Here is a 17073-nt window from a genome sequence, read left to right on the forward strand (position 1 = left end):
CCGAAATAAGCATCGAGGAAACTCATTAACTTGTGCCCGGCTGTGGCATCAATTATTTGATCGATGTTTGGCAGTGGGAACGAGTCTTTCGGGCATGCCTTATTAAGATGTTTATAATCTACGCACATGCGAAACTTATTATTCTTTTTAGGAACTACTACTACATTAGCTAGCCAGTCTAGATATCTTACCTCCCCAATTGAACCGATATTAAGTAACTGGGTTACCTCTTCTTTGACGAATTTATTTCTGGATTTGGCGATCGGGCACTTCTTTAGTCTTACCGGAGGTATGTTAGGATCCAAGATTAACTTGTGTACGACTACCTCTGTCGGGATACCGGTCATATCCTCACACGACCATGCAAAAAAATCAGCGTTAAATTTAAGGAATTTAATGAAGTTGGACCTGAGTTTCGGGTGCAGTCCTGTCCCCGGATGGAATTTCCTTTCTAGGAATTCCTCGAACAATACTACTTGCTCCAGCTCTTCCGTTGTGTACTTCGTCACATCGGTCTCTTCTGGAACCTGGAAATATCTCGGCACTTGATTATCTTCCGATGCCCAGCTAATTTTATTTAGTTCAGGAGTAGGTGCCGGGCCATGTAATTGCTATGCCACGTGTTACTTTCCTTTGCTACTGGAGAACAAAATTGCATTCATCTCCCTTGTCGCTGGTTAGTCACCCCTTGTCTGCTTAATTCCCCCGGGTGTCGGAAACTTCAGCAATTGATGATATGTTGATGGTACAACTTTTATCTAGTGCAACCATGGCCTTCCCATAATGATGTTGTATCCTATATCACCATCTACTAATTTGAAAAGAGTTATTTTTATTACTCCTTCAGCGTTTGTGAGTAATAAAATTTCTCCCCGAGTTGTCACACTTGCGAGGTTGAATCCGGCGAGGAGCTTTGTGACCGGAATAATGCTTCCGGTGAGTTTAGCTTGTTCCAATACTCTCCGTTGTATGATATTAGCCGAACTACTTGGATCCACTAAAACACGTTTAATCTTATAATCTAGCATATTTAAGGAAATTACCAATGCGTCGTTGTGTGGTAGCAGCAATCTGTCTGCGTCCTCCTCCGTAAAAGTGATATCGTCTTCCCGAAGCCTTTTGTTATGCATTATTGATACTTTTGTCTTCTTTGTTGCTGTAAAGGTGACCTCGTTAATATCGTTCCCTCCGAAGATCATGTTGATTGTTTGATGTGGGGGATCTTCTATCGCTTTCAAGGGTTCCGCGTTGTCTCGGTTATGACCATAATTGTTCTTAGCTCGGTCACTCAAGAATTCTCTAAGGTGACCATTCTTTAGTAACGTTGCCACTTCCTCCCGGAGATGTCGACAGTCCCCTGTCCGGTGGCTATTCGTCTCATGGTATTCACACAACAAGTTGGGATCCCTCTGGTTAGAATCAGATCTTATCGGTCTTGGTAACCGTGCTTCTTTGATGTTTCTCGTGGCCGATACCAATTCCATTATACTGACGTTGAAGTTATATTCTGATAACTTGGGGTAGGAAGGATCTTGTGATCCTGCCACTTCTTTATCCTGCAATGATCGATTATTCCTATCGTGATCGGTCCTCCTATCGATTGGGAACATGTCCGTTGTCCGAAAACATCTGTTGCGGCCTTCGGTTCGTTCGTAAGGCAAAACTGGCCCCTCGAAGTCCGCATGTCCGTGTCATAATCATCCTTTTATTTTTCCTTATTCTTTTCCCATCCTTTGGTCGACGATGAAAAACCAACCTGATTATCTTCGATCCTTATTTTTGATTTATACCGGTTGTGGACGTCCGCCCAGGTCATTGCTTGAAACTCGAGTAGGCTCTCTTTCAATTTCCGGGAAGCGTCTGAACTCCTCGGATTCAACCATTTGGTGAGAGCCTCAGCCGCTCATTCATCCGGGACAGCCAGGAGCAACATTCCCTACTTCTAGAATTGGGTAACGAACTCTCGTAGTAGCTCGGACTCTCCTTACGCTATCCTGAATATGTCGGCCTTGATGAAAGAATCCGCAAGCATTTCGAAGGAATCTATGGAATACTCGGGTAACAACGAATACTACGTCAAGGCCTCCCTCGTGAGGGTTTCTCCAAATTTCTTCAGCAGCACAGATTTAATTTCGTGAGGAGCTAAATCATTTCCTTTTATCGTTGTTGTGTAGGTGTTAATATGCTCCTGGGGGTCTGAAGTTCCGTCATATTTTGGCATTTCAGGCATTTTGAACCGTTTCTCGATTAAGTCTGGTGCCGCACTTGGCTTGTACGACAATTGAGTATACTTCTTCGAGTCCGGGCCTTTCAACACTGGTGGCGCACCCGGGATCTGGTCCATGCCATCATTTACTTCCCTCATGAACCATAAAAATTCATTCTTGAAAGTATCATTCTTGTTGTTGAGACCAGATCAGTTCCCCCCTGCCCCATCGGAGCCAATTTTACCCCTGGGAGTGTTGTTGTCGATCCTCCGCGTTGTTTGATTCATGGGAATCCCGGGAGGGATCGGATCCCGTCTGTTTGCATTATTTGAAGCTCGCGACAACACTTGCTTCAACTCCATCATAACTTTATCTTGTCATGTGAGGTGACCTAGAATGATCGCTTGTTGCTCTTGCAAGACCCTTACCGCATCGACGACATGCTCTTCATCAGCGTCATCGGGAGTGGTCCCCCGAATATGTCGAGGATACTGTATGTCATGCACTGGTGTAGCGTCACTCTCTTCGTTATGGGTATCGCTGATTGAGTCCTCGGAATGTGGCTGATCCCCTCGAATCTCGGGGTTGTACGTGTTGTTAACAGTGTTATCTGTCATTTCTTATGATTTTTTCTAAAACAAAAATGATCAAAACACGTTAGTAAACAAGGCAAGGATCAATTTAATTACACGGTTATCTAGGCCCCACTATGGGCACCAAACTGTTTATCCGTAAAACAGTACAATTGAATTTATACATGGTTTCTAGATAAGTGAATTAATTTGATCCTGAAATAAGTAAATAATTAAAGAGTTACGCAATACTTAACCTTAAGATATAGACGAAACAGCAGAAGCAACAATTTCGGGGATAAGGTTTTCGGGCACAACAACAAAAGAATCGAGAAATCAGAAGATAAGATTGGATTAACTTTTGTATAAAATATAGTACAAGTTTGACAGAAAATTCCTCCCCCTTACAATGACAACTGAGCTCACTATTTATAGCTATGAAGAAGGCCTTAGGGTCGTGCTTTTCTTTAATGTCAATTATGAGGGGCATTTATGAAGATGTAACGGTGAACATAAATGCCAAATTCCTTGTAACGGATAACTGCTCTTAATGCTATGAATATTCTCTATTGAATACTACCAGGAGAAGAGCATTTATCACATCTTGATGAACATTATTCTTTCCGGTGACAAACGAAACAGTTGTCTTCAGTCTTGAGTCATCCCCTTGTCTTGGGCTCCACGTATCATTTTCTCGGATGACCACATGTCATAACATATTTTACCCAATACAATAAAGTTGATCCATATATTGTGGGATGGTTCACGTATTGGGTAAATGGATGAGTTGGATTTTTAAATAGTTCATGTTTTGAATTAGTGTTTCTAATAATTTTTTCTTAAAATTATTTTTTGCCATGTCATTAAATCTCACCGAAAAATATAAAATCCAGCAAAAATGTTCATTTAATAGAACTAGGTAAAAAATAATTATATGACTTTGATGATCAATTTCGCAAAGTTGAGTGATCATCTCTCCATTCAAGTATATGTTATCTCCGATCAATTCCTTGCAATTGGATTCCCCTTACTAATTGAGCGGTTGTTCGATGTCGGGGAAACTAAAAACATGCTTAGTTGTTTGTCTATTGTTTTTTGAAGGTCCTATGTAGCTTGTTTTAGACCAATGTAGAGTGATTGCCCGTTTGGTCAAGCTGAAAAAATCAGTTTATTTCGAGAAGTATTTTTTTTTCAAATGTGCTTTTTTCAAAAATATTTTTGGTGAAAAGCAGTTCGTGTTTGGCTAATTAATTTAAAAAGTACTTTAAACAACAATTAATGTTTGGCCAAGTTTTTAAAAAGTGCTTCTAAGTGTATTTTTCTCAAAAGTGCTTATGGGAAGAAGCTATTTTTTTCTGTTTTTCCAAAACTGCTTCTGCTTCTCCTCATAAGCACTTTTTTTCTCCTAAAAGCTTGACCAAACACTTCAAATTTGATAAAAATGTTTTTGAACTTGAAAAAACTTGGCCAAACACGCTATACATTAAAGTAGAAGATTACATAGAGCATGTTATAAGAAATATCAAATTATAGTGGATGTCTACTCTTCCTCCATGATCTTCATCTCAAATGCTTAATGACATATTCAATGACATATTTTCTTCACTTTTTATGCCTATATAAAGGCCTTGTAATAGATAGGAAAATATATACAATTGAAGAAGAAATAAGAATCTTTTCTCTCTTTCTCTCTATATCTCTTAGCTTATTTTTTATTGTTCTATATTGTTACTTTGAGTTATATTTTATAACATGTTATCATCACGAGACTCTACCGTCTCAAGGATCTCTTTGAGAAGACTAAGGTATAACTTTTCTCCTCTTTTAATTATGACTGATATTATGAAAAGAAAGTTCGTTGCCCTTGAAATTTCGGGCAAGAACTATATGACATGGGTGTTGGATGCTGAAATTCATTTAGATGCAATGGGTCTTGGAGATGCCATTAAAGAAAAAAAATAAAGCATCTACCCAAGACTGTGCTAAGGCCTTGATTTTCTTGCGCCATTATCTTGATGAAGGGTTGAAGATAGAATATCTCACAGTCAAAGATCCACTTATTTTGTGGAATGGCTTAAACGAAAGATATGACAACTTAAAGTTGGTTACTCTTCCACAAGCACGATATGATTTGGGCTCATCTGAGGGTCCAAGACTTTAAGTCTGTTTCTAAATATAATTCTGCGATATTCAGAATTACTTCTAAATTGAAACTCTGTGGAGATACTATCACTGATTATGATATGCTTGAAAAAACGTTCACAAGGTTTCAAGCATCCAATATGGTCTTGCAATAGCAGTACCAAGAGAAAGGTTTCAAGAAGTATTCTGAGTTGATTTCTCTTCTCCTTGTGGCTGAACGAAATAATGACTTGCTCATGAGAAATCACGAAAATCGACCCACTGGGTCTACACCATTGCCTGAAGTGAATAAGGTGTATTCCCATTATTCTAAGCGTGAAAAAGGTCGTGGCCCTGTTCGTGGTCGTGGCCGTGACCAAGGAAGAAATTTTTCTGGTGTTAATCACCCCCCAAAGAAAAATAACCACCAAAAGTGGAAAGGGCCAAGGGCAAATGGTTCAGAAACTGAATGTTATCGTTGGGGTAGAAAAGGGCATTGGGCAAATATTTATCGCATACTAAAATATTTGGTTGAGCTTTATCAAGCTTCTCTAAAGTATAAAGCTCCTGAAGCTAATTTTGTCTATGACAATGAATTTGACATCACTCACTTAGATGTGGCAGATTTTTTTGAGCACCCTGATGGAAAAATAAATCACTCGATCGGTGATGGATCTATGGTTAAAGATGATTGAGCATTTTGATTTTTATGTTTTCATATTCGTAGTATCTAATGAATAAACATCTTGTAATATTTATTACACTTAATAATACTTCTTATGTAGTTTTTTAAAATATATGTATTTCCTAAATTTCATAAATTTCACAAACAAGGAGTAATATCTAAGTAATTAGTGTCCTAGTCTCACTGATCTTTTAGTTCCTTTTGATTTTCCTTTACGTTACTTTAATTCTCTTTAAGAAGAGGTTTACAAGCACCCTGGAACAACTTTTGTTACTTCACCCTTAAAAAAAAATTCATGTACTTATAATTGTATTATTTTTGTTGCGTAATTATTTGTATAATAATTAGAATTTGCTAGAAAATGCATTAAAAGGTCACTATTGAATTATTGGTTTAACTTTATTTCTTTTTCTTTTTCTCTAAAAATACTAATATTTATTCATATACTTCTTTTGTATGTCAAACCATGGGAAGAAAATATGGATATCTTTCAAAGCAAACTTGGATCAAAGTTCAATTGTAAAAATATTTGCTTAATTGATTCATGTACAACACATACAATATTCAAAGAGAAGAAATATTTCTCTCATTTAAGTATGTGTAAGGCAGATGTTACTATAATTTTTGGTAGTAGTAATCTAATTGAAGGCTCCGGAAGAGCTAATATAACTCTGCCTAAGAGAACACTACTTATCATAGAGAATGCAATGTTCTCCTCCAAGTCCAAGAGGAACTTGTTGAGTTTTAAAGATATCCGTCGAAATGGATTTCATATTGAGACAATAGATGAGAATAATCTCGAATATCTCATTGTTACCAAGAATGTCTCTGGCCATAAAAGGGTTATTGAGAAATTTTCATCTTTATCTTGTGGCATGTATTGGACAAGAATTAGTACAATTGTGGCACATTTTATCGTAAACCAAAAGGTTTCTAATTCTAATATTTTTGTACTTTGGCATGATCGATTGGGACATCCTGGATCAATTATGATGAGACGAATTATAGAGAACTCAAATGGGCATCCATTAAAGAATTTAAAGATTCTTTTAAATAATGAGTTTTCTTGCACTTCTTGTTATCAAGGCAAGTTGATTATTAGACCATCACTAACAAAGGTTGGGATTGAGTCCCTTGCGTTTTTGGAACGTATACAAGGGGATATTTGTGGACCTATTCATCCACCTAGTTGGTCATTTAGATATTTTATAGTCTTAATAGATGCATCTTCTAGATGGTCTCATGTGTGCCTATTGTCATCTCGTAACCTTGAGTTTGCAAAATTAATTGCACAAATAATTCGATTACGGGCACAGTTTTCCAATAATCCAATTAAGTCTATTCGACTTGATAATGCTGCTGAGTTTTCATCCCAAGCATTTAATGATTATTTCTTATCAATTGGGATAAAAGTGGAACATTATGTAGCTCATGTTCACACTCAAAATGACCTTGCAGAGTCTTTGATTAAACGTCTGCAATTGATAGCAAGACCGTTACTCATGAAAACGAAATTACTCACTTATGTTTAGGGTCATGCCATTTTGCATGCAGCAATGCTAATTTGTCTCTGACCGACAAATTATCATAAATATTCCCCATTGCAATTAGTTTTGGGTCATGAACCTAATATATCCCATCTAAGAATTTTTGGATGCGCTGTATATGTGCCTGTAGCACCGCCATATCGCACCAAGATGGGTCCCCAAAGAAGGTTAGGAATATATGTTGGGTTTGAATCGCCCTCCATTATTTGCTACCTCGAAACATTAACGAGAGATTTGTTCACTGCTCGAGTGGTAGATTGTCGATTCGATGAGGCATTTTTTCCAAAATTAGGGGGAGAAATTGGTGAAATCAAACGGAAAATTTCGTGGAAAAATCCATCATTATCTCATCTTGATCCACGTGCCTCTATTTGTGAAAAAAGAGGTGCAAAAGATTATCCATTTGCAAAAAATAGCAAATCAAATGCCAGATGCATTTACGGATCTGAAAAGGATAACGAAATCACATATATGTATTGATGTCCCTATTGAAAAATCTTCTATTGTTATAGCTAATGAGTCAAAAGCACGCCTAAAGCGTGGCAGACCATTGTGTTCTAAGGATCGAAATCCTAGAAAAAGGAAAATAAATGATCAAGATGACACTACGAAAGAGTCTCATAAAGAAACCCATGATTTAACCAATCCTGAAATTCATGAGGATATCGATGAACCTGAGACTCAAGAAAATAAGGAACTATCAATAAATCAAATCGATATTGAGACAAATTTGAATCGATTGAATATAGTGGTGGATTATGTCTTTGCATACAATGTTGCATCTAGCATTATGCAAGATAATGAGGATCTTGAACCTCAACTTGTTGGAGAATGTCGACAAAGACGTGATTGGCCAAAATGGCAGAAGCAATCTAATATGAGTTGGATTCACTTGCAAAACGTGAAGTTTTTGGGTCTATAGTCCAAACACCTAATGGTGTTAAACCCGTTGGCTATAAATGGGTCTTTGTACGTAAAAGAAGTGAGAAAAATGAGGTACAAAGATATAAGGCACGCCTTGTTGCACAAGGATTTTCACAAAGGCCTGGTGTCGATTATGAAGAAACGTATTCTCCTGTTATGGATGCTATAACGTTCTGTTATCTCATTAGTTTTGTTGTTCATGAAAAACTTGATATGCATTTAATGGATGTGGTTACAGCCTACCTATACAGCTCACTTGATAATGAGATATACATAAAAATTTCCGAGGGATTTAAAATGCCTGACGTACATAATTCAAAGTCCATAGAAATGTTTTCAATCAAATTACAAAGATCTTTATATGGTCTAAAGCAATCAGGAAGAATGTGGTATAACCGCCTTAGTGAATATTTATTAAAGGAAGGTTATATAAATAATTCCATTTGTCTATGTATTTTTATAAAGAAAACAACATCGGAGTTTGTTGTACTTGCCGTATATGTTGATGACATAAACCTTATTGGAACTCCTACAGAACTCCAAAAGGCAATTGATTATTTAAAGAAGGAATTCGAGATGAAAGATCTCGGAAAGACAAAATTATGTCTCAGTTTACAAATTGAACATTTGGCAAACGGAATTTTTGTTCATCAATCTGCCTACATAGAAAAGGTATTGAAACGATTTTACATGGATAGAGCACATCCATTAAGTACTCTGATGGTTGTTCGATCACTTGATGTGAATAAGGACCCGTTTTGACCTCAAGAAAAGAATGAAGAGCTTCTTGGTCCTGAAGTACCATATCATAGTGCAATTGGTGTACTAATGTATCTTTCTAACACTACAAGGTCTGACATAATTTTTTCAGTTAATGTCTTAGCAAGATATAGCTCTGCTCCTACAAGTAGACATTAGAATAGAATCAAACATGTATTGCGGTATCTAAAATGGACTACCGATATGGGCTTATTTTATGGCAATGATTGCAGTTCCGATCTTGTTGGTTATGCCGATGCTGAGTATTTATCTGATCCACACAAGGCTCGATCTCAAACTGGCTATGTGTTTACATGTGGAGGCACTGCAATATCTTGGCGATCGACTAAGCAATCAATCGTGGCTACTTTATCTAAACATGCTGAGATAATTGCTATTCATGAAGCAAGTCGAGAATGTGTATGGTTGAGGTCTGTAATACACCTAATTCGAGACAAATGTGGTTTGAAGTGTGACAAACTACCCACAATTTTGTATGAAGACAATGTAGCATGCATAGCTCAATTGAAGGGAGGATTCATAAAAGGAGATAGAACAAAACACATTTCACCAAAGTTATTTTTCACACATGATCTTTAAAAGAATGGTGATATCAGTGTGCAACAGATCCGTTCAAGTGATAATATGGCTGATTTGTTCACCAAATCTCTACCGACGTCAACCTTCAAGAAACTAGTGTACAAGATTGGGATGCGAAGGCTCAAGGATGTGAATTGATGTTCTCATCAGGGGGAGTTAATACGCGGTGTACTCTTTTTTCCTTACAAGGTTATGTCCTACTAGATTTTTCTTGCAAGGTTTTTAATGAGACAACCAAAAAGCGTATTCTTAAACATGTGTACACTTTTTCCTTTACTAGAATTTTTTTTTTCTAATAAGGTTTTAACGAGACACATTATCTATGGACATCCAAGGGGAGTGTTATAAGAAATATCAAATTATGGTGGATGTCTACTTTTTCTCCATGATCTTCGTCTCAAATGCTTAATGACATATTTTCTATGTGTAATGACATATTCAATAACATATTTTCTTCACTTTTCAGGCCTATATAAAGGTCTTGTAATAGATAGGAAAATATACATAATTGAAGAAGAAATAAGAATCTCTTCTCTCTTTAAGAAATAAGAATTTCTTCTCTCTTTCTCTATATATTTTTTAGCTTATTTTTTCTTGTTATATATTGTTACTTTGAGTTATAATTTATGACAGAACAAGAATTTGACGGTGTTTTTTCTAATAAATTTCGTACGGTATAATTGTTGGACGTGACCTTTAATGTCTTTTTGCACTTTGCCAAACGATTTGATGTCTGTCCCCTTCTCAGCCATAGTTTTTTAAGGAATCTTTCAGTCCATCAAAGGCCAAGGCCCTACAATCTTCTCATAAGTCGTTCTTCTTTCCCAGCTTCTATGGTTACTAATATGACAACAATACCTCTCAACTTTAAAACCTTTAAATTTGTGGTTCATAAAAATTCATCTAAAACTCTTATTTCATACGTATTTATTTTAGTTCTCACCTATAGCTATAAGTGAATAAACCTAAGTTTCCATTTTTTCTTGGGAAGATGATATTTACCTTACACGTGCCAGAAATGATTATGAAATTCTGTGTTCTAGAATTATAGCTGTATTTCAAAAGAGGTTTTAAGCCAATAATTCTTTTTAAGAAAATATCTTTTTTGGATCTCTTATGTGTAAAATAAAAATTTTTTATCTGTAAAAATAAATTTTCCATGTATAAAAAAAAAGAGATGAGGTCATAAAACTAAATACAAGTTTGTAATGAGTCACAAAACCAATTGACCCGCTAACTGCATATGTAGAAGAATGAATCACATTAAAAAATAAGGTTTTAGACTTTTGGAGAATATATTCATCTCATGTATTATCCTTTAAGGGGTTTACTGTAAAAATTAGCAGTGAAACAACTATCTTAAAACAATTTAAGCTATTCACAAAAATATTGAGTTTACTGATCCAAACAAGCTTTACACAATGTTTTGATGCGAGTAAATCATGCTCGTATCTCGATCTCCATTTCAAAGTAAATGTTTTGCTTTGCTACGCTAATAATGGTCAACTTAACTATTTTAGTCAAAATAAACTGAATTATGGTTTGATAATATCTTGATTATGAAATTTAGATATTCAAAACTAGATAAATTATAATATGAAATAGATACTTTCAAAATAGTACCGTAATTTAAGGATGGAAAAAATTCCGGTAAGGAGCAACCTTCTCCCCCTTTGATGACTCTTAGCATCGCGAGTCCGAATTTGAAAAATGATAATTTTTTAACATGCATTTAACTTGAAAAAATATTACAGTTTTGTGAGCGGAAAAAAAAAATTCTGAAAATTTTGAAAAAGTGATAGAAACTAATTTTTGATTTTTGAAAAAATCATTTTCGATTTTTTTAAAAAATTTATAAAATTTCATGGATAAATATATTTTTTAATTTTTTTTTTAAAAAAAGGGGGCTTAGTCGAGGCCAAATCGAAAAACAAAACAAAAAATGTCATCCATGAACATGAATTAAGACAGTGATTAGAAAGCTATAATGACATAATTACAAGAAGATAAACCCTGTATTGGAGAGAGAGAGATATGTGTGACGCTACAAGGAGGGCACAAACAAGAGAATCAAGTACAGACATGATAGAATACCATCTGCTCTTCGTACTGAACCCACCTGATCAGTTTCTAAGAATAACCCATTTTTATCAATACCTCATAAAATGGAGTTTCAGAGCAGCAGCAAAACCAAAAGAAAAGCAAGACCCACTAGCCATAATCTCCAAAACAACAAGAATTCTAACAAAGATTCAACCTTTTCTTCCTCTGCTGCTAGTAACATGAACAACAACAACAACAACAATACTAGCAAGGCAACTATGGCTCAGTACAATGCTGATGCTAAGCTCATGGCTGAGTTTGAACAGTCTGGTGTCTCTGGTAAGTCCTTTAATTATTCAAGATCAGTACTTTATGCACCTCAGGATAATGCCAATGAAGAAGAAATCACTTCTTATCTTTCAAGAATTCAAAGGGGTGGGCTTGTTCAACCATTTGGTTGTATGCTTGCTATTGAGGAACATACTTTCAAGATTATAGGTTACAGTGAGAATTGCTTTGATATGTTAGGTTTTAAGATTGCTGAGTCATCAAAGTTGATTACTTTGATTGGTGTTGATGCTAGAACCCTTTTCACCCCTTCTTCTGGGGCTTCATTGGCTAAAGCCATGACTTCTAGGGAAATCTCTTTGTTGAACCCTATATGGGTTCATTCTAGGAGTACCCATAAGCCTTTTTATGCTATACTTCACAGGATTGATGTGGGGATTGTGATTGATTTAGAGCCTGCTAATTCTAGTGACCCTGCATTGCTGCTTGCTGGGGCAGTGCAGTCACAAAAACTGGCTGTCCGGTCGATATCTAGGTTGCAGTCACTACCTGGTGGAGATATAGGGGTTCTGTGTGATACAGTGGTGGAAGATGTGCAGAAGCTGACTGGATATGATAGGGTGATGGTTTATAAGTTTCATGATGATAATCATGGTGAAGTTCTGTCTGAGATTAGGAGATCAGAATTGGAACCTTATTTGGGCTTGCATTATCCTGCAACAGATATCCCCCAAGCTGCCCGGTTCTTGTTCAAGCAGAACAGAATTAGGATGATATGTGATTGCAATGCACAGCCTGTTAAGATTGTTCAGAGTGAAGAACTAAAGCGGCCTCTCTGCTTGGTAAATTCGACTCTTAGATCACCTCATGGCTGCCATGCACAGTATATGGCCAACATGGGATCTATTTCATCGTTGGTGATGTCAGTAGTTATCAATAGCAGTGATTTGAGGAAGCTTTGGGGTTTGGTTGTTTGTCATCACAGTACTCCCCGCTATGTGCCTTTCCCACTTCGGTATGCATGTGAATTCTTCATGCAGGCATTTGGCCTGCAGCTTTATATGGAGCTCCAATTAGCATCACAGTTGGCGGAGAAGAAAACCCTCCAAATGCAGACCTTATTATGTGACATGCTTCTTCGAGATGTTCCATTTGGCATTGTAACACAATCCCCTAGTATTATGGATCTTGTCAAGTGCGATGGAGCTGCACTTTATTACGGTGGAAAATGTTGGTTGCTTGGGGTGACACCAACTGAAGCACAAGTTAAAGATATTGCAGAGTGGTTGCTAGGCACTCATAAGGACTCGACAGGTTTAAGTACGGACAGTCTTGCAGATGCTGGTTATCCTGGTGCAACTTTACTGGGAGATGAAGTTTGTGGCATGGCTACTGCGAGAATTACTTCCAAGGATTTCCTATTCTGGTTCAGGTCTCACACGGCAAAGGAAGTCAAGTGGGGAGGTGCTAAGCATCATCCAGATGATAGAGATGATGGAGGAAAAATGCACCCGCGATCTTCATTTAATGCCTTTCTTGAAGTGGTTAAAAGTAGAAGTATGCCTTGGGATGTTCCGGAGATTAATGCCATTCATTCTCTACAAATCATAATGAGAGAATCAATTCAAGAAATCGAGAACAGTTCTCTGAAAACTATGACTTCTTCTCAACAGAATGATGCTGATGGTCCAAGCATGGATGAACTTAGTTCTGTGGCAATGGAAATGGTTAGGTTGATTGAGACGGCCACTGCTCCAATTTTTGGAGTTGATCTATCTGGCTTAATAAATGGATGGAATGGGAAGATTGCTGACTTGACAGGGTTGCAAGCTAGTGAAGCTATTGGAAAGTCTCTCATTAATGATATTGCTCATGAAGATTCACATGAAACTGTTGAAAAAGTTCTACATAGAGCTCTGTTAGGTATTTCTTTTTAGCCTTAATAGTTATCATTATAATTTGGAAACATGCTTTACATCCGATGGCTATAATTCTCTATATGTGTGTTCATTGTGTTCTTTTATCTTCATTCTTTATGCACTGCAGTCTATACTTGATGGTCTACCTTCTTAGATTTGAAATTCATGCCTACTGGTAAGAGAATTGGCTACTTACACTTCTTTTACCTACACTTATTGAATTGGCTTGTCATCTTGTATGTTACAACATATGCACAGTTATCTGCATATCTACATTTGGGGCAATACTGTGCTTTCAGCAATGACTAATCAGTCATCTCCACCGTATAGTGAAGCTTAGCTTACTCTTTCAGTGCACTCTTTTAATTGCACAGGACCACTTTTCCTTTTCTAGGTAAATCAATATTGACTGAAGACTAGAGCGAGCATAAAATACTAGCTTTCACCCACGTTTCTCAGTGCTTGTTCTCGCACCCTCCCCCTCCCCCCCTCTCTCATTGTAACTTGTGATAACTTATGATTCAGGTGAGGAGGACAAAAATGTGGAAATAAAGTTGCGAAGGTTTGGGAAAGATCCACCAAAATCAGTTTTATACCTTGTGACTAATACCTGCACAAGCAGGGACCACAAAAATGATGTTGTTGGCGTGTGCTTTGTGGCTCAAGATGTCACTCCTGAAAAAGCTGTCATGGATAAATTTATTCAGTTGCAAGGAGATTATGAGGCTATTGTACAAAGTCTTAATCCACTGATTCCACCAATATTTGCTTCTGATGGAAATGCTTGCTGTTCGGAGTGGAATGCAGCGATGGAAAGGTTGACCGGTTGGACAAGATATGAGATCCTGGGGAGGACACTTCCTGGTGAAGTTTTTGGTGGTCTTTGTCGTCTTAGGGGACAAGATGCCGTTACCAAATTTATGATTCTTTTCTACCAAGCAATTAGTGGCCATGACACCAAAAAGCTTCCATTTGGCTTTTTTAATAGGACAGGGGAGTTTGTGGAAGTGTTCCTAACAGCAAACAAGAGAACTGATGAGCATGGGAATATAATTGGGTGTTTCTGCTTCTTGCAGCCTACACTGGTTGACCCAGAGGCATCGGATGAGAGACAAGACAATAAAGACTCCCTTTCAAAAATTAAAGAATTTTCTTATATCCGACAGCAGATGAAAAATCCATTGAACGGGATCCAGTTTACCCATAAACTCCTTGAAGCAACCTGTGTTTCAGATAATCAGAAGCAGCTTCTGGAGACAAGTGAAGCCTGTGAGAAACAGATACTATCTGTTATTGACAATATGGATTTTGGAAGAATAGAGGATGGGTAATGCTTCTTCTATATGAACCCTGATTAAAATAATTCTATATCTTCTTTTATACTCAACTGATTATCACTTTATGATAGAGGAAATCTCGTATATGATCTCAGAGAACCATTTTCTTTCTTCAAAGACCTTCTGAATAGGTTGTTCATCCAGTGGTTACAGAGTAGCGGTTACCTCTCTTCTTTCCACTACACCAACTCTTCCCTTATCATGGTTTAAATTAAATTCTGTAGATTCAACTAGAGAGTAATTTGCTTGAATTTTGCTACGCTGCAACTTCTTATTCCTATTTGCTTGGCCTCCTATTGATACTTCTTTTGTTGATGAGCTATATTTGGACACTGTATCCCAGTCTTGAGAAGCTGGTACTTATTATCTGCTAATTTTACTGGAAAACAGCTTTCCAGACGCATGCGATCAGTTTACAGGAGCCCCAAGAAAAAACAGAGAGAAGTACCCAAAAGACCGCAAACCCATTAAAAGTTCACTTTTCTTCTAAAAGCTACAGTAAAGACTCTTTTGTATTCGCCAGTGCAACAATAAGACTCCACATATATTTATGTTGATTCTTCTTAGTTACTCTTGTTTTGTTTTCCTGTGACTTTCTTGTGTTGGTAATTTTTCTGCTTCTTCAACCCCTGTGATTTACTTCAAATCATCCCCATGCTATTAGCTTGTTTAAAAGGTTTGCTAAATGCAGATTACTTTCTCCTGGTTTTAGCAGCAAAGTGGAGCTAAACATGGAGGAATTCGTTCTAGGAAATGTTGTGGATGCTATTGTGAGTCAAGTAATGATTTTGCTCAAGGAAAAAAATTTACAACTGCTGCATGATATTCCTGACCAGATCAAGACTCTTCCTCTATATGGTGATCAAATTAAGCTTCAGCTTATTCTCTCAGATTTCTTGCTTAGTATAGTGCATCATGCACCTTCCCCGGATGGTTGGGTGGAAATCAAGGTGTTACCTGGTCTGAAACTCATACAAGATGGAAATGAATTTATCCATCTCCAATTCAGGTAACATGATTAGAGCTATTTATCTATTGATGGTTTGTTACACAACATGAACTTACTCATTTTGTCTGCTGTCTGTCCTTTCATGCAACGTATAATGTTAACCCATAGAAGTGCTATTACAGTGCTTTATTCACTTATCTGAATTTTTTTTTGTTCTCAAATACTCGCTTTGAATCTTTCAAGTGAGATGAGAAGAAAAACACGAAGAACATTCTCAGTTGTCTTCTTTTGTAACTGTTAACATCTTTGTTGTAGTCTTCGAAACCAACCACCTTGTGAAGAACTTTAATCTCTCCCCTTCCCCCGAGCCACAATTATTTTTCTATAGCCTTACAATAACTTTATGTATGTATTATAAAATGACTTCTATCGATAAATGTTATGCAACTCTTTTAATTTTCTAGAATGACTCACCCTGGCCAAGGACTACCGGCTGCTCTAATCGAAGACATGTCTGGAGGAAGAAATAGAGGGACAACACAAGAAGGAATCGCGCTAAATTTTTCCCAGAAACTTGTCAATATGATGAATGGGCATGTCCGCTATGTCAGAGAGGAAAACAAATGTTATTTCCTAATAGACCTGGAACTCAAAACAGGGAAATCTACACAACATGGTCCAGATTCGGATGGAACTGAAAAGATGGAAATTTAGACAACATGGTCCGAATTTGGATGCAGGTAGAATGTCCTAAGTCATATTTAATGGTACATTTTAACTCTCCGCTGCAGATCAGTTTTTTTATATACTTGTATGGCAATAAGTATAAATGCTAGAGCCCACAGAGCCGTGGAGTTGATTCTGATTCTCCTGCCTTGTACATGTTATTATCAGCAGCATAGGATATTATCTTTTCATGTGGTCATTTATGTAAATGGATGCTGTATATTATTTGTATCAGGATGCTCTAAAATTATCTTCTCAATAAAACGCTCCAAAATGCTGTTTTCCTGAATAGAAAAGCTTCTTCATTTCAAAGAATTGAATAAATATATCAAAATGAGTTCTTTATACCTTTTGCTTGAAATATGTTTTTATAAGTGGCGCCAATAATCTTTGGCT

The 17073-nt window shown here is 36.9% G+C and overlaps 3 protein-coding genes across 5 annotated transcripts; 2 read left to right on the forward strand and 1 right to left on the reverse strand.

The window, feature by feature from the left end:
* Positions 1-758: 758 nt before the first annotated feature.
* Positions 759-2824, reverse strand: LOC138904928 (uncharacterized). The gene is made up of 2 exons (XM_070193423.1): positions 2636-2824; positions 759-1556 (listed from the first exon to the last, which is right to left on the reverse strand). Exons 1-2 carry the CDS (start codon positions 2822-2824, stop codon positions 759-761), a joined length of 987 nt encoding a protein of 328 aa, XP_070049524.1.
* Positions 2825-5157: 2333 nt separating this feature from the next.
* Positions 5158-5595, forward strand: LOC104108079 (uncharacterized). Its single transcript, XM_009617058.1, has one exon. It carries the CDS (start codon positions 5158-5160, stop codon positions 5593-5595), a length of 438 nt encoding a protein of 145 aa, XP_009615353.1.
* Positions 5596-11416: 5821 nt separating this feature from the next.
* On the forward strand, positions 11417-16992 carry LOC104121591 (phytochrome E). Of its 3 annotated transcripts, none has more exons than XM_009633621.4 (4): positions 11417-13669; positions 14191-14992; positions 15694-16011; positions 16416-16992. In XM_009633621.4, exons 1-4 carry the CDS (start codon positions 11581-11583, stop codon positions 16663-16665), a joined length of 3459 nt encoding a protein of 1152 aa, XP_009631916.1. In that variant the 5' UTR covers positions 11417-11580; the 3' UTR covers positions 16666-16992. The 3 variants fall into 3 exon arrangements, with proteins under 3 accessions (XP_009631916.1, XP_009631925.1, XP_009631929.1); XM_009633630.4 differs by having other exon boundaries at positions 15715-16011; XM_009633634.4 differs by having other exon boundaries at positions 15718-16011.
* Positions 16993-17073: the final 81 nt, after the last annotated feature.

Source organism: Nicotiana tomentosiformis, chromosome 2, assembly GCF_000390325.3.
Source record: "Nicotiana tomentosiformis chromosome 2, ASM39032v3, whole genome shotgun sequence".
Classification (NCBI taxonomy): Eukaryota; Viridiplantae; Streptophyta; class Magnoliopsida; order Solanales; family Solanaceae; genus Nicotiana; species Nicotiana tomentosiformis.

Bases quoted from the DNA above. Each gene is read 5' to 3' on its own strand.
- LOC138904928 (XM_070193423.1), bottom strand. From the start codon at position 2,824: ATGACAGATAACACTGTTAACAACACGTACAACCCCGAGATTCGAGGG. The intron at 1,557-2,635 runs GTAAGGGTCTTG...CGATCATTGCAG, and splicing joins AAGAGCATGTCGTCGATGCG to GATAAAGAAGTGGCAGGATC.
- LOC104108079 (XM_009617058.1), top strand. From the start codon at position 5,158: ATGAGAAATCACGAAAATCGACCCACTGGGTCTACACCATTGCCTGAA.
- LOC104121591 (XM_009633621.4), top strand. From the start codon at position 11,581: ATGGAGTTTCAGAGCAGCAGCAAAACCAAAAGAAAAGCAAGACCCACT. The intron at 13,670-14,190 runs GTATTTCTTTTT...CTTATGATTCAG, and splicing joins TCTACATAGAGCTCTGTTAG to GTGAGGAGGACAAAAATGTG. The intron at 16,012-16,415 runs GTAACATGATTA...TTAATTTTCTAG, and splicing joins TTTATCCATCTCCAATTCAG to AATGACTCACCCTGGCCAAG.